The sequence below is a fragment of the Chiloscyllium plagiosum genome, chromosome 1 (genome assembly GCF_004010195.1).
Source record: "Chiloscyllium plagiosum isolate BGI_BamShark_2017 chromosome 1, ASM401019v2, whole genome shotgun sequence".
Taxonomy (NCBI): Eukaryota; Metazoa; Chordata; class Chondrichthyes; order Orectolobiformes; family Hemiscylliidae; genus Chiloscyllium; species Chiloscyllium plagiosum.
Window position 1 is genome coordinate 106,536,957 of NC_057710.1, and position 24,065 is coordinate 106,561,021.

A 24,065-nucleotide genomic window follows, 5' to 3' on the forward strand; every position below is an offset into this window, starting at 1 on the left:
CTGTCTCACAGGCAAGTCAAGCAACAGCCTGACTGTATCATACTCAGTCACAATTTGATTGAGTATGATATAAATGTCAAATGTACCAGACACCACTATCACTCTTACTGACAGATACATATAGTAATACTTATATTACATAGTCATGTTTTGTTCCAAAGGCAGGACAGACCCAGTGTTGGCACAGTCAGGAGGAAGGAACAAGGAAATCTTCTGTCGCTTACCACCTACTGGCTCCCCTCAGCTGATGAATCTATTATGTTGATCACCTGGAAGCAGCACTGAGTAGCAAGAGTGAGAATATCGTTTGGGTGGGGATTTCAATGTCCAATACCAACTGTAGCTTAATAGCACCACTTGTGATTTGAGCTGATTCACAACTGGATGTGGTAGGACTGGGCCTTTTGCAGGTTGAAAGTGAATCAACAAAAGTGCATTTGATTTGTCCGTCGATAATTTTCCACAATGCTATCAGCAGGACTAACCAGTGCAGAGTCTTTGTGAGATGATGTCTTGCCTCCACATCATGTTATCACTGCGCTGGATTTGAAACTGTTCTCGCAATTCAAAATGGCATCCAGGTGGTGTTGGGGTCATCAGCAGCAATACAATTGTATTTACCCACAAACAGTGACTTAACATCGTGGAATATCCCCACTCTACCATTAACTAATCGACCTCAGGGCAATCAACCCTGGTCTGATGAAGAGTGCCAAAGGGAATAACAGAAGCAGCACCTAATATTGAGGTGTCAACCAGATGAAGATAAAACACAAGCTACTTGCGTGCTAAGTAATAGCAATAACACACAACAGGGTAAAGCAATCCCACAGCCAACTGATCAAATCTCAGCTCTGCAGTCCTACCACATCCAGTTGTGAATCAGTAAACTATCAAAAACGAACAACGAAGGAGGAGGCAAGTCCACAAATATCCCCACCCTCAATAATGGGGGACACAGCATATCAGTGCAAATGACAAGGTTGAAGCATTTTCATCTAACATCAGCTAGAAAGGCCAAGCAGCTAAGACTGTAAGGCATACTGACAATCTGGGTAAAACTGAACAGTAGTTCCAAAAGAGGTAACTAATCCATCTAATCTAATAAGCATTATGGAAACCTGGTTCCAGATTGACCAGTATTCCAGATTGACCAGTGTTCCAGATTGGATTTACAGGTGTGTAACAAGGATAATATAGTAATCCTGAGACACTTCAACCTTACCTTGACTGCAACCCATTTTGCAGTGTTAGTGAGAAGGGTGTGTTCATGGAATGTATAGCTGATCATTTAGTGGACTAATTATTTAGGAACCAACTAGGGAACAGGCTGCTTTAGATCTAGCATTGTGCAGTTAGAAAGCATCAATTAATAACCATTCAGGAAAAGGAGGATCCAGGGTAGAATGAATATAGAACATAGAAAAATACAGCGCAGTACAGACCCTTTGGCCCTCAATGTTGCGCCGATCCAAGCCCACCTAACCAACACTATCCTCCATATGCCTATCCAATGCCCGTTTAAATGCCCATAAAGAGGGAGAGTCCACCACTGCTACTGGCAGGGCATTCCATGAACTCACGACTCGCTGAGTAAAGAATCTATCCCTAACATCTATACCTATACCTACCACCCCTTAATTTAAAGCTATGCCCCCTCGTAATAGCTGACTCCATACGTGGAAAAAGGTTCTCATGGAATATAATATGGCAAAATTTTATATCAACTTGGAGATTAATTTGGTTAAATCCAAAACTAGCAACTTGTATCTCAACAAAGCAAATTACGTAGGTATGAGGGGCAAGTTACCCAAGATTAAAAGATACGATGCTAGATGAAAAATTGCAAACATTTTAAAAATTCATAATTTAAAGCAAAAATGCATTCCCTTTGGAAATAAAAACCCTTGGGAAATGTATCCAACTGTAGCTGGAAAGAAAATTAAAGTTAGAATTAGATTGAAGAAGGGCTTATTACATTGTCAAGAGTATTAGATACTAATTTGAAGGAGCACAGGGGGTGCATGCTGTGTTCTGGGTGTGAGACTTTAACATCCAACATGAACAATTATTTAGTAGCACCATTACTGGCTGAGCTGGCAGCGTCCTAAAGAACATAGCTAAACAGACTGGGTGTCTACACCCAGGGACTGCGGAAGTTTCAGTTTGCGCCATCATATATTTTCCCTGTATTCTCCGCGAGCACTACATTCACTTTGGTGGGTTTGTGAGATAGCCAGTAGAGTTGTGATCAAACCTGGTGAGCACTTTACAGAACAACAGGAGCAGCTAATGAGAGCTGTGACAGTCAAGGGAGCTGACAGTTCGAGGACAGTTAGAAGTTCTGTCCATGCTGAGCCCCAGACTGATGTTGGTTTTAAAGGTCCCAGCGACATGAATCCTAATGGAGGCGCAGTGATAGGTGGGGGATCATTTGGCAGATATGCCAGCAGCTACATGCATTCATTTCTGGATTACCATTAGGCTGCCATGTCTCAGGTGTGACAACATTTGCTGTCCTTCATGACGAGGCTGATGGCTTTCATGGAGAGGCAGGCGCAGCAAACCACTTAGTGAGTGCCAGATGTATACTAGAACTATTGTTCTGAACTTGCACTCTATACAATGCAGTCCACGCAACATGGGGATGAGGTCTCTGGAACTCCTTAGTCTTAACCATATGTAATTGGTGGGTTTGCTGCTGGGACCTTGTTAGCAGGTTGCAAGCCTATATAAGTCACTGCTGATGTCAATATTGATCTTTGCTGATCTCCTGGTCTTGTTTCTGATCATTTTACTATTTCGCCTTTATCAGTATAACCATCAAGGTTTACTCCTAGAAGGTTTAGAAGCATTTAATGATCATTCCAGCTATTACAGAAAAATGTGCTATCCTCCCGCACAATTAACACATATACTAGGTCCAATACAGAGAAGAGTTATAGCACAATCAATTGAATCACCAGTATATAGCTTGGAACAATAAAGTAAAAGAATACTTATTAAGGCAATAAGAATCTTACTTTGCTTCCAGGATTTTGTGATCAACCTCATCCAGAGAGGAACTGTGTGCCACATGGAATGTTCCAAAAACAGTATTACGCTTCTTCTTAATCTTCTCTGCCTAAAAACAGCAGTAAAATTATATTAAAGTCTCCAATAAGCTATATGAAAGTAATTCAATTCTCTGCTGTACAAGTAAATTATGGAATACAGGTACACAACCCTTTATTCAAAATTCCAAAATCCGAAAAGCTCTGAAATCCTTTCCATGGAATGTGGAGCGTCATTTCAGCATGCGAACACGTGACCCAACTCCACACCCACTCGAACCACGTCACTCAGAAATGACCTGACAGCGTGGCCCAGCCCTGGCAAGCGTCAATTGTGTCTCAGGGCCTGTACTATTCACATGTGCGTCTGCTGTTAGGTCATTTTTAATATATTTCACTGTGAAAATGTCATTTATTCTGAAATCCGAAAAATTCCGAATTCTGAAAAACAACCAGCCCCGAGGATTTCGGATAAAGGATTGTCTACCTGGGCTGAGTTGGTCAAACACAATTCATTGCTCACAAATGAGTTGTCCTTTTTTTTGCTATAAAATCATCAAAATAAATAAATATTTCAGGTGCTTATGAATGGTCTACTTTAAATTATTACAAAATTGCAAATTGTCACTGAACTGAAGAACACTTTGATTTCATTTCACATATCTGCTTGAAGAAATCAGTAAGATACTATGCCTAATGTTACACTTACCTCCTCTTTTACAGCATGGAGTTGTAATTCAGCACTATGTTTCTTGATGTTGTAATACTGAACCTCTACTTCATGAGTAAGCTGCAACCATTTCTGCAGAGTTTCTGGCAGTGCCCAGGCACTGCGGACCTCCAACTCCTTTTCTGCATTCTTCAGTGCCACACGAACCTAGCAACCAAACGTTAAAAGCTGGTTACAAAATAATTAAGATTCTCAATCTTGTTAAAATAAAACCGAATGTCCCATTGTATTATTTTCAGTCACTTGTGCTCACCGTTCATCAAATTTGACGACCGTGAAAGGAGATGTCAACACTTTGTTTATTGATTTTCTTGCTTTCGAACTACCAGCAAGTTAAAAAGAAATTGTGCAGTATGTTTGAGACAAAGGAAGAAAAAATGCATTTCCCTGCAGCACGATGCCAAGGATGAGAAAATATAATAACTGAAAAGAAATTGGAAATATCGAGACAGAAAAGTTAAGACTCTATTTAACAGAAGCTTTTTTAAAATTATAAAAGTTTTTTTTGAAAAAGAGAGAATGAAAAATAATATTTTTCAGTGACTGGCCAGTTAAGGGTGAGAGGTACTATTCAATTTAGAAAATGCTTTGTCTATTCCCCTCATTCCTCCCACAGTCCAAAGATGTGCAGGGTCAGGTGAATTGGCCATGCTAAATTGCCTGTAGTGTTAGGTAAGGGGTAAATGTAGGGGTATGGGTGGGTTGCGCTTCGGCGGGTCGGTGTGGACTTGTTGGGCCGAAGGGCCTGTTTCCACATTGTAATGTAATCTAATCTAAGATAATGTTCTTGGACTGAACTGAAACCCAAAGTTATTGTGAAATTAAACATGTTGAAGTCACTGACCTGTACAATGTCTCCCAGGTTCTGTCTGCTATCAGGATGCTCTCAACTCATTTCAAACAAGTCAGGGTGAGAACTCCCTCTTCCAATTTTCCCAATATTTTGGAAAAGAGAGCACTCCATCAGCTCTGGCTCTAAGCAATCTGGACATTCCAATCTGTATTTGTTTTATTGAAATACTCTATGTAGTCTTTTAATAAATTTACACAAAAGGATAAAGATGGCATCAGACCCTTCAGCCCAACTCATCCACACCAACCAGGTTTCCTAAACTGAACTAGACCCATCTGTCTGCGTTCAGCTCATATCCCTCTAAACCTTTCCTATTCATGTACTTGTCCACGTCTTTTCAATACTGTGACAGTGCTCACCTCCACAGTCTCCTCTGGCAGCTCGTTCCATACACACACCACCCTCGATGTGAAAAAGTTATCCCTCTTACCTTAAAGCTATACCCTCTAGTTTTAAACTCAACTACCCCAGGAAAAGACCTTGACTATTAACTTTACCTATGATGATTTTATAAACTTCTAAGATCACCCCTTAACCTCCTACACTCCAGGGAAAAATGTCCCAGCCTATCCTTCTGACTCAAATCCTCCAGTCTTAGTAACATCATTGTACATCCTTTTTGCACCCTTTCCAGTTTAATAATATCCTTCCTGCAGCATACCAACTAGAATTGTACACAGTACTCCAAATGAAAGTACTGTGCCAACTCATGTACTCAATGCTCTGACTGAAGAAGGCAAGCATGCCAAACATCATCTTCACCACCCTATCTACCCGTGATGCCACTTTCAAGGAACTATGTTCCTGCACCCCAAGGTGTCTCTGTTTGACACCACTCCCCAAGGAGACCACTCCCCAGGGCCCTACCAATCTAAGTCCTGCCCTGGTTTGTCTTACCAAAATGCAACACCTTGCATTTATCTGAACTAAACTCCATTTACCATTCCTCAGCCCACTGGCCCAGTTGACCAAGATGCCGTTGTATTCTTAGATAACCTTCATTATCCACTATACCATCAATTTTAGTGTCATCCACAAACTCACTAACCATGCTTACTAAATTCTCATCCAAATCATTTATGCAAATAATGAGTGACAGTGGACCAGGCACCAATACTTAAGACACACCGCTGGTCACAGGCCTCCAGTCCGAAAAACAACCCAAATACCACCACCTTCTATATTGCCAAGCCAATTTTATATCCAATTGGCAAAATCTCTCTGGATCCCATGTGATCTACCTTATTAACTTTGTCGAAGGTCTTGCTAAAGTCCACGTAGACAATGTCTACCGGTCTGCCTTCATCTATCTTCTTAGTTACCTCTTCAAAGAACTCAAACAAGTTTGTGAGACATGATTTCCCACACACAAAGCCTTGCTGACTACCCCTAATCAGTCCGTGCCTTTACAAATGCACGTAGATCTCAGAATCCCATCTAACAAACTCACCTACCACTGACATTATGCTCACCCGTGTGAAGTTCCCTGGCTTTTCCTTGCAGCCTAACTTACATAATGGCACAACATTAGCCACCCTCCAGTCTTCCGCCAGCTCACCTATGGCTGCCGATGATACAAATGTCTCTCCTTGGGGCCCTGCAATTTCTTACCTAGCTTCCCTCAATTTTCTTCGATACACCTGATCAGATTTATCCATCTTTATGCATTTTAAGACCTTCAGCATCTCCTCTTCTGTAATGTGGACTCTTTACAAGACATCTCTATTTATTTCCTCTGAGATCCTGACTTGCCATGTCTTTCTCTACAGTAAATACTGATGGAAACTATTCATCGAGATAGTTTCCATGGTGTATGATCCTTTGGCTTCGTTTACTGGTTACTGCCATAAGGTGAGAATCCTGCAAAATCCTACTCAAGAGCATTGTGGCTGCACCTTCATTACAATAGACACTCAAGAAGAAATCCCACTATTAATTTATCTTCAGGATAACTAGGTATGACACTGAATTGCTGCCTTGCAAGAAAGGCAGAGACATAGTGGCCATAATGTTATAAGACTCGTGATTCAGAATCTCAGACAAAATGTTCTGGGTTCAGGGGTTTAAATCCAGCCTTGGCAAATGATGAAATCTGAATTCAATAAGAATCGGAGATAACAAGCTGGTCTGGTAGCAACCATATAATAACTGTCAATTTTGTAAAATCGCATCTGTCATAGAGCAATAGAGTTGGTATAGCATAGAAAGAGGCCTTTCAGCCTATCATGTCCTCATCAGTCATCAAATATCCATCTATTTCAATCACTTTCCATCACTTGGCCTTACATGTCAAGGATTCAATCAAACAGTTCTTAAGTATCTTAAGGGTTCCCTACCTCTACAACCCTTTTAGGCAATCAGTTCCAGATACCCACAATACTCAGTGAAAAAGGTTTTGCTCAAATCCCCTCGAAACTGCCTGTTAAAACTGTGCCCCTGATTACCAACCCCGCTAATAATGGGAAACGTTTCTCCCCACCCTTCCTGTCAGTGCCCCTCAGAACCCAAGATTCCAGAACCTAAGATTACAGAGAGATTCCATCTCCCCCCAACACAATGCCTTCTCTGCTCCAAGGAGCGCAACCCCAGCCAATCGCAACTTTCTTCATAGCTGAATCAGTCCAGCCCAGGCAACATCCTGGTGAATCACTTCTGCACCCCCTCTCCAGTTCAATGACGTCCTTACTTTAGTTTGGTGACAAGAACTACACAGAAAATACTCTAGCTGTGATCCAGCTAATGTTACATACAGCTCTATCATACTCTGCTTACTCTTGTATTCAGTTTCTTGTATTCTATATGCAAATATCCCACATGCCTTCTCAACCCCTTATCTATCCATCCTGCTGTCTTCACGGACACCAAGTTGGCTCTGATGGTCTGTACTCCCAAGGGTCCAACCATGCAATGTGCATTCCCTTGTCTTGTTAGACTTCCAAAACACATCACCTCATAACTTTCAGGATTAGACTTCATTTGCCTCTGTTCAGCCCAACTAACCAGCACATTATTTCATTCCGTCATCTAAGGTAGGGAACTTATGCGTCAAACCAAGGGAAGTGGGTGAAGTCCTTAAGGACTACTTCACATCAGCATTCACCAGGGAGAAGGACATGGGCGTTGGCAAGATTAGGGAGGGGTACTTCCATAGCTTAGGACATGTTGATATTAAGGAGGTGGGATTCAAAAATATTATGATAGATAAGTCCTCAGGACCTGATGGAACCTATCCCTGGATACTGAAGGAGGCAAGGGAGGAGAATGCTGGGGCTTTTGTATTCTCTTTAGCCAAGGTGAGATCTCAGATAATTGAGATTAACCAGTTCCTTTGTTCAAGGGCAACAGGGACAATCCAGGAAATCATCAGGGAAGATTCTTAGGAACAGGATTTATTTGAATTTAGAAAAGAAAGGACTTATTAAGAATAGTCAACATACCTTTTTGTAGAGGGAGCTCTTGTCTCAAGTTTTACTGAGTTTTTTTGACCAAGTGACAAAGATGATTGATGAGGATAGGGCAGGGGACGTTGTCTACACTGACACTATTTCACAAGGTCCCTCATGCTAGGTTGGTCCAGAAGATTAAGTTGCATGGAGACGTTGTGAGTTGGTAAGTTGGATAAAAAATTGGTTTGGTCATAAAAGAGAGAAGGTTGCAGTGAGAGGGGTGTAACCAGGGATATTCTGCAAAGATCAGTGCTGGGATCTCATATGTTTGTAAATGATTTGGATGAAAATGTAAGTGGTCTGATTACAAAGTGTGCAGATGACACATTTGGTGTTGTGGAGATTAAGGATAATTGTCAAAGGATGCATCAGGATATAAATCAGTTGGAAAGTTGAGTGGAAAAATAGCAGCTGGAGTTTAATCCAGACAAGTGAGAGGTAATGCATTTTGGGAGGTCAAATGCAAGAGGAAAATACACAATAAATAACAAGACCCCGAGGAGCACTGATATACAGAGGGAATGTGGAGTGCAAGTCAATAGCTTCCTGAAAGTCGTACCACAAGTGGATAAAATGGTAAAGGAGGTGTACGGCAAGCTTGCCTTCAACAGTTGGGTCAACACTGTAAAGTCATGTTGCAGCTATGTAAAACTTTAGTTAGGCCACATTTGGAGTACTGTGTGCAGGTCTGGCCATGACACTATAGGAAGGATGTGGAGGCTTTGGCGAAGGTTCAGAAGAGGTTTACTAGGATGTTAGCTGGATTGGAGTATATTTGCTACAAGAAGGTGGACAAACTGGACTGTTTCCATTACAGCAACGAAGGCTGAGGGGCAACCAGATAGAAGCATATAAAATGATGAGAGTCAAGGTTAGGGTGAGTATTCAAAGTCTTTTTCAAATTCCACACATATGGCCTTATTTGTATGCTAACAGTGATAACACATTCCAATGCTTTACTCAACACCCTCAATTCATCTGCCCTATGCACAAGCCTCCTTGCTTTAAAATAAATGCCATCTGTTATGAAGAGGTGGGTGTACCTTTAAGAGAATTAAAAGCAGCAGAACGACCAGACACAACGCCAAGTGTTCTCAATAAAGTAACAATGTAACACTCGAATAACTCAATTAGCTCATTACCTGGAGACAAAAACAAATTCGAATTCAGCCAATCAATTTAAATTATGCCTCAAAACACCAATCCAGTTTGAATCGAGTAAGATAGGTTAGAGAAAGAAATTGTAAATAGTGGTTAGTTAATTATTCTCTGTTATACTTCAAAAAATAAAGTTGTTAATTTTTACTTTACATCGTTCTTGGCCACTCGAACGTTTACAGATTACTGCACGGGATAAATCGTTTCTGTGTTACTAGCTTTTATTAAGCAGGAGAGTTTACCCTGTCATAACACATCCAATTTTGTCACGCTTCCTTATGCCTTCACTTGACTATTTTGCTCTATGGTCAGTGGTTAGCACTGCTGTCTCACAGCACCAGGATCCCATGTTCAATTCCAGCCTCAGGTGACTGTCTGTCTGTGTGGAGTTTGCACATTCTCCCCGTGTCTGCGTTGGTTTCCTCCCGGTTTCCTCCCACAGTCCAAAGATGTGCACAGGCTAAATTGCCCATAGCGTTAGGTGTGTTAGTCAGAGGGAAATGGGTCTGGATGGGTTACTCTTCGGAGTGTCGGTGCGGACTGGTTGGACCGAAGGGCCTGTTTCCACACTGTAGCGAATATAATCTAATCTACTTTCTCCACTAACTCATTTTTTTCTTCTATACATCCCTGTGCATCACCCTTTACTGTACCTCCACATCCAACCCCAAGCCAAATTAGTTTAAAACCACCCCATTAAGGATGTTGGCCGCATTCCAAGTTAGATGATTCGCTAATTTCTTTTTGGGAACAAAATCTGACATTCTTACTTTGTCTGGCACATGTGACACCAGACCACAGCAGTTCACTCTTAACTGCCCTCTGAGTGGTTTGTGATGGATAATAAATGCCCAGTGACCCCCATGCCAAACTAAAATAACTCAAATTCCCTAACCTTTACCCACCGACACCTTTACCTTGCATTCCATTTTTCACAGGCTCCTTAGAATCTACCTCATTGACCAAACCTTTCACCATCTGACTTAACATCTCAAATGGCTCAGTAATCATCGGTGATTTTAATTTTCATTTGAATTGAACCAGTCAAACTCTCAGAAGTAGTGTTGAAGATAAGTCAATAGAGGGTATTGGGACAGATTTTAAAAGTGTTAATTCTCATGCCAACCAGGGATCAGGCTATTTTAGACCAGATAATGTGCAATGATGCAGAATTAATTAATATTCCTACAGTAAAAACATACTTTCAAGAAGTGATCATAACATGGTAAAATTTTGCTTTCAGATAAGCGTGAGAAAGAGGCATTATGTAAACTTAAATACAGACAATCAGAAGGGTATGACAACAGATTTGCCGAAGGTAATTGAAAAACAGTGGCAGGCTATTTAAGAAGTTGTCCATAACTGTTAGTAAAGACACAGTCCATATTGAAAGCAAGACAGACAATAAAAAGGAAGCAGCATCCATGGCTGATTAAGGAATTTAAGGAAGAAGAAGGAAAAAGGGCTTATGCCCGAAACATCGATTCTCCTGTTCCCTGGATGCTGCCTGACCTGCTGCGCTTTTCCAGCAACATATTTTCAGCTCTGATCTCCAGCATCTGCAGACCTCACTTTCTCCTCAAAGATTTCAACCTACTGCAAATCCTCTTACAAGGATGCCTTCCTTGAAGAAGCTCTCTTCCTCCCATTCCTGAAGAAGAGCTTATGCCCGAAACATCGATTCTCCTGTTCCCTGGATGCTGCCTGACCTGCTGCGCTTTTCCAGCAACACATTTTCAGCTCTGATCTCCAGCATCTGCAGACCTCACTTTCTCCTGAAGGAATTTAAAAGACAACACTGTACAGTAACATCACAAATGGTTTTGTCACTAACAGGATGCTGTTGTCAAGCCAAAAAGACATGTGTCCATTACACAAATGACTAACATGGTATATGAATTTCAATGCTGCTGTGATGCTGAGCTACGTAGTGTCTAAATGTCAAAGACTTGCAAATTGTATCAAACAGCATATGCCTACAGCTGGGATAAAAGGATTTGGAGGTGCTGGTGCTGGACTGGGGTGGACACAGTTAAAAATCACACAACACCAGGTTATAGTTCAACAGGTTTATTTAGAAGCACTAGCTTTCGAGGCACTGCCTCTTCATCAGGTGGTTGTGGAAAATGATCATACGACACAGAATTTATAGCAAAAGTGTGACAGTGTCACAGAGTTGTAATGATATATTAAACAACTTTAGTTAAAAATCACAACACCAGGTTATAGTTCTTAAACAAATTTAGATTAAGTCTTCTTTTAGAATGGGATATGGTGGTTTAGGTTCTTTAATATGTAAATCCCAGAAATTGCAGAGGCCTTGAACAGGTATTTTGTTACTGTTGTCTTGTGTCTATTGTCATTGCACAAGATGAGAAAAAGATTCATTTTCATGATGAAAAGCTGTTACTAGTAGAGTGTCGTGGGGATCAGTGCTGAGGCCTTAACTATATAAATTCAATACCAATCACTTGAAAGAAGGGACCAAAAGCCTGGTTTCTAAATTTGGTGATGAGAGGGGAGTTGGACAGTCAGTTGCAAAAAGGACAAATAGCTTTAAAAAAGAGAATAGAAAACAAATGGAATATGATATGGGAAAAATGTGAGCTTGTCCACTTTATTGAGAGGAAGCAGCATTTTATATGAATGGAGAGAGACTGCAGAATTCGGACTGCAGACTGGTGAATCGGAGTGTCCAAGTACATCAATTGCCAAGTTAGTGCGCAGGTGCAGCAGAAAGAGATGAGGAAGGCAAATTGAGTAATGGTGCTTATTGCAAGAGAAATGGAGGAGTACAAAAGCCAAGAAATTTTGCTGCACCTTATTACAGAACTTAATTAGATCACCTACTGTGTCTGGTTTTGGTCTCTTTACTTAAGGAAAGATTAACTGCAACAGAAGTTCAGAGAATGTTCACTCAACTGATTCCTGGTATGAAAGAGTTATCCAATCAGAAAAAGTTGAGCAGTTTTGACCAGAACCCATCAATATTTAGAATAAGAGATCATCTTATTTAATAATACAAAGTTCTGAGCGTATTTGACAGGGCGATTGCCAACAGGGTGTTTCCACTTGTGCAGTAATTTACAACTAGGGAACACAGCTTACAACGAAGATAAGCAACACTTTCTCTCTCTCTCTCTCTCTCTCTCAGAATCATTGATCTGTAGAATTCTCTTTCACAGAGAATTGTGGAGGCTGTGTCTTTGAATATATTTGAGGCTGAATGATTTCTGATTAGCATGGGAGATGAATAGGAAAGTGCAGTTGACATCACAATCACGTCGACCATCATCCTATCGAAGGCAGGACAGGCTTCAGAAGGATGTGGTAGAATTCCCAATTCCTCTGTACTTGGGTCATACTTTGTTTTATAATGGTCCTGTCAACAGCTTACATTAAAAATGCTATGTAACCACGTTAGCACTGTTGTGGGTTTTAGGAGATTTTAAAAACAGGGGAGGATGGAAAAACAGAGGGATTTAAAGAGAGTTCCATGGAATGGCCTTGGCATCTGAAAGTAGACCTGCCATTAGCAAGGAAAACAAAGGGCTGGCACACAGAAGCTGGAGTCAAAAAACCTAGAACTCAGTGGGGAAGAAGCTTGGAGAACTGCAAGTAGTACAGAAAACCCAAAAAAACATTATACACAGGACAATGCAACCTTTACAAACCTAGTTCAGCTAAACCAACTGAGTAAATGGAACAGAACATTATTAGGCATCAGTTTTAGTTAAATGATCCTGACCGGCAGAATTCATTGATACACTGAATGAAAATCAGATACAGTAGTTATATTTACCTGTGTTTGTATTCTGAAGATGCATTTAAATGTCATGCACATGAAATAAAATAAACTTCTTTTGTAAATTTTCTACATAACGTCCAAACTATATCCTAGACAAATGCTGAAGTAAACTTACTACACATTTTAATTAATTGGCACTATGCACATTTTCACCACTGGAAAACACTACTTTTTTTCTGCATCAAAATTACAACAGACCTACAAGGATTGTAATGTTTTTTCTGTGCTACTACTTCTGAATATATGATTAATGCCAAACAACGTGCATCACAGGTTTAATAAACACCACCTATTTAGGTCACCTTGACACAACTCTTCAGAAGATTTTACCTCAATGTACATTTTAGCATTTCAGCCATATTCACAGTATTATGAACTTCAAGGCAGCTTCAGACACAACACTCCAGGGTGGAAGTGGGAAATGAACAAGATTAGGAACCTACTGCAGGGGCACTTGTGGTGCAGTGGCAATATCCCTACCTCTAGCCCAGGAGACCCATGTTCAAATCCCATCTGCTCCAGTGGAGTGTCATAACATTTTTGAACAGATTGATCAGCAAGTATCAATTCTCAGCTGGTCAAAGCCAGAGGATGCCCACAGTGTGGTACGAGATCCTGCTCAGTCTTATTAGGGGTCCTGTGGCACAGTGATTGTGTCCCTACCTCTGACTCAGAAGGCCCGGGTTCAAGTCCCACCAGCTCCAGAAGTGTGTCATAACATTTCTGACAGGTTGATTAAGGATGTCTAGGACCCATTACTTATCTTAGTTTCAGGCAGGACCAGAACCTGACTGGATAACCAGCACAGGGAGGCTCTCAGCTGAGCAGGGGGCATCATTAGCTGAAAATGTGTTGCTGGAAAAACGCAGGCCAGGCAGCATCCAAGGAGCAGGAGAATCAACGTTTCGGTCATGAGCCCTTCTTCAGGAATGAGGAAAGTGTGCCAAGCAGGCCTAGATAAAAGGTAGGGAGGAGGGACTTGGGGGAGGGGTGTTGGAAATGCGATAGATGGAAGGAAGTTAAGGTGAGGGTGATAGGCCGGAGTGGGGTGGGGCGGAGAGGTCAGGAAGAAGATTGCAGGTTAGGAAGGTGGTGCTGAGTTCGAGGGTTGGGACTGAGACAAGGTGGGGGGAGGGGAATAAGGAAACTGGAGAAATCTGAGTTCATCCCTTGTGGTTGGAGGGTTCCTAGGTGGAAGGTGAGGGGCTCTTCCTCCCAGAGATGTTCTCTGAAACGTTCCGCAAATAGGCGGCCTGTCTCCCCAATATAGAGAAGGCCAAATCGGGTGCAACGGATGCAGTAAGTGATGTGTGTGGAGGTGCAGGTGAATTTGTGGTGGATATGGAAGGATCCCTTGGGGCCTTGGAGGGAAGTAAGGGGGGGGAGGTGTGGGCGCAAGTTTTGCATTTCTTGCTGTTGCAGGGGAAGGTGCCGGGAGTGGAGGTTGGGTTGGTGGGGGGTGTGGACCTGACAAGGGAGTCACGGAGGGAGTGGTCTTTTCGGTACACTGATAGGGGAGGGGAGGGAAATATATCCCTGGTGATGGGGTCCGTTTGGAGGTGGCGGAAATGACGACGGATGATACGATATATATCTCTGGGACACCCGGACCAACCAACCCAACCACCCCGTGGCTCAACACTTCAACTCCCCCTCCCACTCCACCAAGGACATGCAGGTCCTTGGACTCCTCCATCGCCAGACCATGGCAACACGACGGTTGGAGGAAGAGCACCTCATCTTCCACCTCGGAACCCTCCAACCACAAGGGATGAACTCAGATTTCTCCAGTTTCCTCATTTCCCCTCCCCCCACCTTGTCTCAGTCACAACCCTCGAACTCAGCACCACCTTCCTATCCTGCAATCTTCATCCTGACCTCTCCGCCCCCACCCCGGCCTATCAACCTCACCTTAACCTCCTTCCACCTATCGCATTTCCAACGCTCCTCCCCCAAGTCCCTCCGCCCTACCTTATTTCTTAGCCTGCTTGGCACACTTTCCTCATTCCTGAAGAAGGGCTCATGCCCGAAACGTCAATTCTCCTGCTCCTTGGATGCTGCCTGACCTGCTGCGCTTTTCCAGCAACACATTTTCAGCTCTGATCTCCAGCATCTGCAGTCCCCACTTTCTCCTAGGGGGAATCATTAGACCTGTACTAATCTGTGTATGATCGAGAAGCTGGACTCAAGTTTGGTGGTATGGCTGTTGAGTGCAACATTATAGCCACATAAAAATATTGTCACTACAAGCAGAGGTCCCCCATCTACAAGATAGAAGTCAAAATTGTGATGGAATACATTCCAATTGGCTGATGGATACAGCTCCAAAACACTTAAAATGCCCAGCACTCTCCAGAACAAAGCAGCCTGCTTATTGGCATCCCCTCGATCATCAATAACATTCACTCCATTCACCACCTTGCACACTGACAGCAGTATGTACCAACTGCAATATCGGCTGCAGCAATTCCCCCAGGCTCCTTTCACCCACAACCTCCACCAAATCGAAGGACAAAGGCAGCAGTTGCACAGCAAAACCACCAGCTGCCGATTCCCCTTCAAGCAGCATATCAATGCGGACTTAGTACTCGACTGTTCGGTCAACATTCCGGACTCCCTTCCTACCAGCGCTGTGGGTATCCCTACATCACAAGGACTGCAGTGGTTCAAGGCAGCAACTAACTCACCATCTTCTCAAGAGCAATTAGGGAAGGGTATTAATGCTGGTCCAGCCAATGACATCCACATCTCACGAAGGAATAAAAAACAAAAGAGAGGAGTGGGGGGGGTGGAGGGGGGTGGGCGGGGATGTGAAACACGAAGCAGACAACAATGACATCAACGGGAAAAGAGAACAAAAAGCACAAAGGTGGAATTCAAGAGGGAAGGAGCCGGTGTGGAACATGAATACTGGTTTAAACCAATTTGAACAATTGATCAGAGTTGGTGCTATAACGTTTGTACAAAAGTAAATCTTAACATCCCTAAAATGTTATGTAATTTGATTGGTATTCCTGGCTGAATTCCCAGGGTGTTCTCTGAGCCCTATGCAATGCCAAAAAGCTCTCCACCAACATTATAAATCTTTGACCACTATATTATAAATTAGTTTCCTGGTGCTGGAAATGATGCTATTCAATTCACTTATTCTGTAGTAATCTATAATTAGTTCTTCTTTTCATGTATAACCAATGCTTCACAGTTGAGACAAAGTGAATCACTCACGGAATTCAATAAAATTAACAAACAAAATAAAAACAGAAAACGTTCCCTGTGCTTCATGCCACGTACAGCATTATGAAGAAGTTAACAGTGAAAAACTACTATCTTTACACTCACAATGACAATAGGTTTAACTCATCATTGCTTGCCTGGAGAACTGATTGCAGCTTGTTTCTCCAACAATCTGACCCCAGGAAACTTCTATTATCCAGAATACTAGTTTCAAAATACTATTCCAATTGAGTATTTTACATAATATTTCCCACTTGGGACTTTCACTGGAAACTTGGCTTGAGAACTCATTCAGCCCACAAACACAAAGAGAACAAAATGCTGTCAGTCAAGTAGCAAGGGAAAGTCCTACACACGGGGTCACTTCTATCTTCATAGCCTGAGCAGCTTCCTGATGGAGCAGACTGGTCACCTCTGTAAAAAATACTAGTTTGCAATATGGTACCGATGGGGTTAAAATTGGGAGAAATTCTATTTGCTAGTTAAGAACCCTCAGGTTAAGTGATTACAGTCAGAATATTCACGTGTGAAATTAGGCGATATTTCTTCACATAAAAGGCAGCAAAATCTGGAACGTTCATTTAAAAGCAACTGATGCTAGATCAATTGCTAATTTTAAAACTAAGATGTTATGATATTTTTAACCGAAATGCAGTAAGGGATATGGGACAAAGGCAGGTACTCAGATAGACTGTAGATCAGGGATGATCACAATGAATGGTAGCAGAGACTTCAGTGCTTATGTAGCATATTCTTGATCCTATGCATGGAAATTATACTTGTAGGCGAATTACGTCTCAGAGCAACAACGTTTGGTGTGTTTGAAAATTACTCTCTACTTCCAGGGATGTTAACCTCCCTCACCTGACAGCTAATAATTCTGTTGGAAGCAATGGAGGTGTACAGTGAAAAATGAAGAATATAGCATTTCGTAACAAATTGTGTTGCGCGTATTTGATAATTTCCAAGAAAATTGTCAAGGTCACTTTCAGCCTCAGTTTTTTGAAAAAAAGGTGAGCTTGCTTTTAAGGGCTCAGCAACAAAAAAGTCGAAGAAATAATGACATGTATTTTCATAACCTCAAGACGTCCCAAAGCAATTTTCCTCACTTAGTACCAAAAACAAATGACTGCCTCAGCTTTGTGCTCAACCCTCTGGAGTGGGAACTTGAACAAACAACCATCTGACTCCGAGACATGGGTCTGATCACTGAGCTATGTTGACAGAAGATTCTAACGTGATAATATCAATACAATTTGTTCTTCCAACAATAACTTACACCATGCATTTGTAGACTACATCTATTAAGTATAGCCAGGTTTCATTTACCTGATTTCAATTCCACATTTTTTTTTCTGCTGAGCACTGAAAAGCAAGCTCAATATTTTTCATTTAAAAACTGAGGCTGAAAGCAAACTTGATAATTTGTACATACTCAAGGTCTGAAATTTAAAAAAAAACTTGCACCTGTACAAGCTCCTCTTCTGCATATTTGAGCCGGCTGAGCTCAGTCTCAGAACCCTCGCGTAGTTCCCTCAGACGTTGTGCCTCCCGCTTGGCATCATTTATCTCTGTTTTCATTTTTTGTTCTAAATTTTGCTTTTCCACTTCAACAGTTCGATTTTCTTCTTGAGCTTTTTGAAGTCTTCGTTAGGGTAAGAAAAGTGAAAAACAAAATGTCTCAAACATGTATATTAACAGCTGCTACACACAAATGACATTTTCAGTGAAGGATTCTATTTTTCACGGTGAGGTACAGTGAAAATTCGAGATCATGAACGGGGCTGACTTTAGCAGAGTCAGTTCACTGAATCATTATCAAAGTTTAATTTAATGCTGAATGACCAACACAATATTGCCATAAATTCCACCATGGGAAAATAACGCAACAGCGGGAAGTAAATAGTATCTGCAAGGTGCCTGAACTCTGAAAGCAATATATTCTCCAAATTAAAGCAAAGTTTCACTAGGAAGAACCTAATTGGAAATAGCAGCTTTAACTGGAAATCAAACACTGCTTTTTAAGTCCACAGTTGAAACATTGCAGTGGAATTCATGCTGACCTAATTCTGGTCTTAGCTATTGCAAGTTAGCATTTAACACTTTCTTAGCTTGGCCATTACATGATGTTGAACATCTCTGGTTAAACTAATGCTCAAAGATGGCACCAGCAATTAAGATAACCATAGTGCAATAGAATTTTAAATCATTCTTAAAACATAACGGACTTTCAAAGTGACGCAGCAAAAAATGACATGGAAGTAGGAACACTTGGTTATTAAAATGTATTTTAAGAACCTTTGCCAGGAATCAAATCAGAGAATTAAAGGAATGTATCTCTCCACGTGATTTAAGACTTGTATCTTAAAGGTTTAAAGTGTAACAGGGAAGATCATTGCTTTCTCTGAAGAAACAGTCCATTCATTTGGACTTGTCTTTGAGGAATCAATTTTGAATATTTAGCCCAGACCTTTCCCCACCTTTTTTCTGATCTCACCTTGCTTGAAATTCCATCAGGCTTTCCTCAGCTCTATGCAGACTGTCTAGTTCCTTCATCATATTTGCAATATGTTCTTTAGAGTTTCTGTTTTGTGTGTATGCAAACCAACAGCCACCAATACCAACAACCATGGAAACTGCAAGAATAAAATCCTTCAACCAGTTGTGGCGCGGACCTGGAAAGAATAAAGCAACATTATGGCCAAAGTCAATGAGCTATTAAGCATTTAGAATGCTAGTTCTAAATGAATTAGCCATAATAATGTAATAAAATGGCTGCTTCACTTTCTCCATTTATTTTTCAAGCCATTATACGTTATGCGTATTAACTTTAGTTATGAAATGTTCTCCACAGTTATCAGGAACATACAAATATAGATAAATACAAAAATCTAATATTACAAGAGGAAACCACGTACAATAGAGATTGACTGCAATACCACCCTCCTGTTCTAACTGCATAGTTTTCCATTGTAGTAAACTATTTGGAGTATAATTACAATGTCAGCCTTGAATACTATCAATAAACTATAAATAACTATATAGTTTGTAAATGTTAATTTGCTTGTAAATGAACATTCAGGTCAAAAGTAAGAAAAGGCAATTTTCCAATTCTGTGATTGGAGTGAGAAACAGCTGCCACTAAGAGTGTATTTTTGCTTATTTGGTTTGCAAAGTGGGCATCAGGCCAGCAATTATTGCTCAATTACCAAATGACTCTGAAAAGCTGACTGCAGGTGATCTTTTTGGACCACTATACATAGAGTTTTGGTGTACCGGAGCAGTTTAATATTCTTTTCAGAGGACATTTCAGCATCTCCCTTCAAGGTCATAACAGATCAGAAGGGTTTGTGGCATCTTCATGGCAACTCCTTGATAGCAGCTTTCATTTTAAAATGCAGTTTAACAAAAAACAAACTTTAAGTGATCAAACTGCCATGGTGAAGCTAGAACTCATTCATGGATTGATCATCTAGGCTTCAGTACCAGAACAACATTACAGCAACAAAAACAGAAACAGCTGGAAAAGCTCAGCAGGGCTGGCAGCATTTCTGAAGAGAAATCCGCGTTAATGTTTCGGGTCCAATGACTCTTACTTAGAAGTGATAGCTGCTAGGGAAAAGGTGGCTCTTATGCTGAAGATAGGGTGGGCGGGGCGGGGCAGGGGGGGAAAGACGTAAATGACAGGTGGAGATACAGCCCAAAGAGAAAGGAGAACAGTTGGGCAGACAAAAGGTGTGAATAATGATCAATCTAGGAGAATGAATAGCTATTAGTGTATAATTAGTGGCTAACAATAAGTTTGTGTAATAGCAGACTCTGAAAACAAGGCCCGGTGTATAGAGGTTGGGGTAAGGAGGTGTCTCAAGCTCTGAAATTGTTGAACTCGGTATCGAGTCAGAAGGCGGAAAATGGGGTGCTGTTCTCCCAGCTTGCACTGAGCTTCACTGCAGCAACCCGGAGACAGAGATGTTGGCCAGGGAACAGGGTAGTACACTACTCTTGATAATGGAAATTCAGACTCACTGTGCACCATTTTCTGCTCAATTAAAATAGTGGGCCAGATCTATCTGTGGCATTGAGTTTGGCAAAGTCCATCCTGAATTTAGCTCCCTAGTACACTGATCTCACCACTGAGTAGTTATCTTTTTTTCCACTTTTTAATTAGAATTTAATTATGCAGCTCTCGCTTGTATCTCATGTTTTCTGAATGGTTTCTTCTGGATTCAAATTGAAGGCTTTAAGCAGTTTCCATTCTCTCATACTTGCACTCTCAAATTTACATCTGAGAGATCACTATTCATGACAGAATACTTGGAACTAAAATATCAGAATAGGGTAATAAATTTGTTTGGTACGTCATAATTGCACACAGCACTTGATATCAATTATAAGATGTCCAATAACATTACTAATAGAGAAATATTTCAAACTCTGCTCACTGCTGAAATGATTTTTAAAGAATATATCAACACATATATATCTTTTTGTCAAAAACTTGCAAGCTTTCTGGCGTTTAACCTCACAATGGCCTGTCCAGATGATTTCTTCCCCTATGCAAGAAAAGCACTGTAATAACTCTGCACAATCATTGCAACATTTTAAGGTTTGGGCTACAATTACTAAATGAACTCGGTTTCAAAATGCTACAGCAAGACTTGCTCAGGGACAAAATTATTCTCTATATACATTTAAAAATTATTCAACAATAAGCACGATTATAAGAAGTTAATTAAATAGAAATATCAGTGATTTTGTCACTAAGAAAATATTGTGGTAGGCTCATCATTTCCAGAACAAATAGTTAAACCAAACTGAAGTTCAGAAGAAGGGTCACTGGACCCTTAACTCTGCTTTCTCTCTACAGATGCTACCACAACTGCTGAGCTTTTCCAACAATTTTGGTTTTATGTTGGATTTCCAGCATCTGCAGTTATTTGGATTTTTGGCATTTATATGTTCAGCTTACACAGTCCAGTTTTTGCCAAGAGGATACAACACTGCTATTTATATTTGTTTTTCCTGATTAGTGAAAATGGTTCAAAGCTGTGTAGAGTTATGAAGTTTAGAACTGTTTCTTGTTCAGCTTCATTGTAGATCAATTTTGCACATTAACAGCATCCCTTTACAAATGTTGTCACTTCATAAAAAACTGTGTGCTCTAATTACTTTAAAGGAAAATTATAACAGTTCTGAACAACTCAGATTTTAGTATCAAGGCACAGTACTCTTATTAACTGTTGTGTGATGCTTGCCACTGCAGGCGAGTAAGCTAGTCAAAACTATTCAATTTGTATTTCATTAGGGATTCAACACTGCTGCTTTCATGGCTCATTTTCAAAGATCTTCCAGAAGAAGTCCAGAAGATCTGTAGGATAGGTTCACCATTCAACTAAGATAATTCATGCTCCACAAAAGGTGTAGCAACAGCGCCACCTAATGGAGAAACAATTATTCTAACATAACCATTTGATGTTCGGTGTCAGCCTCAGGATGCCATGATGTTTTTGTTTAGATTAGATTAGATTACTTAGTGTGGAAACAGGCCCTTCGGCCCAACAAGTCCACACTGACCCTCCGAAGAGCAACCCACCCAGACCCATTCCCCTACATTTACCCCTTCACCTAACACTATGGGCAATTTAGAATGGCCAGTTCACCTAACCTGCACATTTTTGAACTGTGGGAGGGGATTAGATTAGATTCCCTACAGTGTGGAAACAGGACCTTCGGCCCAACAAGTCCACACCAAGCCCCGAAGAGTAACCCACCCAGTCCCATTTCCCTCTGACTAATTCACCTAACACTATGGGCAATTTAGTATGGCCAATTCACCTGACCTGCACATCTTTGGACTGTGGGAGGAAACTGGAGCACTCAGAGGAAACTCACGCAGACACGGAGAGAATGTGCAAACTCCACACAGACAGTCACCCGAGGCTGGAATCGAACCTGGGACCCTGGTGCTGTGAGGAAGCAGTGCTAACCAGTGAGCCACCGTGCCGACCGTGTTACATAATTAAGACTATTACTGGCCGATCAAGTGTGAGATAAAATTTAGCAATAGCCAGAATCTATTCCATGAATTCTCAAAACATAAGGCTATCATGATGAGTGCAGCAAACCCACCAAATGAACAGCTGAGGAACTGGTTCAGTACACTGAGCTAATTGACATCAGCCAATGGGAGCAGTAAGAAATGACAATTCACCTCAGCTCAGTTGAGTTATAAAGGAGACGGAAACACAAAGTTCCCCCTTCTGGTCACTACATGTCAATTCACATAAACATCAGCTTGCAGCTTTAGATGGCAGATTGCTAATTAGTTGCAAAGCTAATTTTAGAGATGTGGTGGAGGATGCAGGAATCTCTATTATGTACATATAAAAAGCTACATAACACATTTAAATTAAACAAGCAATCCAAATAGACACCCACGTATCGGAGCTCCAAATAACACAGCATCCAATGCCTTGAGTTGTAGCTTTTGTCTGTGACTCCGGTCAGTGATTTTCAAATTTGAGACCATAAAAGGAATCTCATTCACAGCCAACCTGTAAACCAAACACTGAGTTTAGAAATATCAAGACTGAAATAACATCGTTATCTTGCTATTTCACAAACTATTTTCTGTTCTTAATGAGTCAAGTTTTGCTGGAGTCCGATTCTACTGACATGACCAGCCCGCCAGTCACCAAGCTTTCACAAACACAAACTAAAACAGACTGTCCATTAGGAGACATTGGGTGAGACATAGAGCTTGTTAATAACCATTTTTGGGGAATGTGCCAGCTTTCAAAGCTTCAAACTGATGACTGTGGCATATTGCACTGCATACCATATTGGTGGAGACATTAGTAACCATGCAGTGATCCTCCATCAGGACTATATCGAGCAAGCAGAGCATGACATCAAATCAATTTGAAACACTGATCGGAGCTAGTGATGAGATTTTGCTCCAGCTAAAGTTCCCTCTCGATATTGCACAATTGAATAAACCCATTCAGACTTGGAATACAACATGATTTAGACAATGAATGGAGGCCACACAGAACAGGGTAAACATGGAAGAGGGAGGATGAGGGGACAGTGATCTCAGCACATCATTGCCACTCATGGTGTTCAGGGAGCAATTCCCCAACTTGAATCTTTGAGGAAAAGTGCACAAATCCTCTTCACTGAACTCTGCCACCAACTGCAGCTGCCGAGTGGGACATGGCCCGTATTGCCGAAGGCTCTGAAGGTTACGGTTTTAGTCACATTTGAGTCTGGTTTTAGGCTGCATTTATAACATGTCACAGATGCTCATTCACTGCAGTATCAATGCAGTTGCATTTTGGTTTCTCTCACTACAACCAAATACACAGCTCCAGCACATGATGACACTACAGTTGCAAGCTTCTCTGTACTGTAGTGTACCACTGTCTTCATGCACATTACTTTGCAACATCTATATCAAATCTGTCCAGGACAGGAATAAAAAAGAATTCAAGGGTTCCACAATCACCATCCTGCATATGTAACCAGCACTTCCACCAGGTAATACCTGATACTTTAGCAGAAGTTTTGACACCTTCATTTTGCAGCACTGATTGAGAGAGTGGTATTTGAACTAGTACTGTAAACCAAAACATGGTCCTTGGGCCAGAAGTGCTATCCACCGATGCTGCCACACGAATTGGCAAATGGCATGCAGGCTGTACCATTTCACCTTCATGACAAAATAGTTTTAGCCATCTGTATAATAGGTATGTGGCCATTTTGCCAGCTCGATGACGATGAC

General features: G+C 41.2%; 1 protein-coding gene across 1 annotated transcript in view; it reads right to left on the reverse strand.

Annotated features, from left to right (window-relative positions):
• The window catches only part of stim2b (stromal interaction molecule 2b), a 68,308-nt gene that overhangs the window by 14,411 nt on the left and 29,832 nt on the right, over window positions 1–24,065 (reverse strand). Inside the window, exons 4-8 of the mRNA XM_043700547.1 lie at window positions 22,721–22,836; window positions 18,780–18,957; window positions 17,750–17,927; window positions 3,763–3,930; window positions 3,024–3,124 (exon numbers count right to left, since the gene is read on the reverse strand). Coding sequence (XP_043556482.1) covers window positions 3,024–3,124; window positions 3,763–3,930; window positions 17,750–17,927; window positions 18,780–18,957; window positions 22,721–22,836 — 741 coding nt within the window. The remainder of the gene's footprint in view (window positions 1–3,023; window positions 3,125–3,762; window positions 3,931–17,749; window positions 17,928–18,779; window positions 18,958–22,720; window positions 22,837–24,065) is intronic.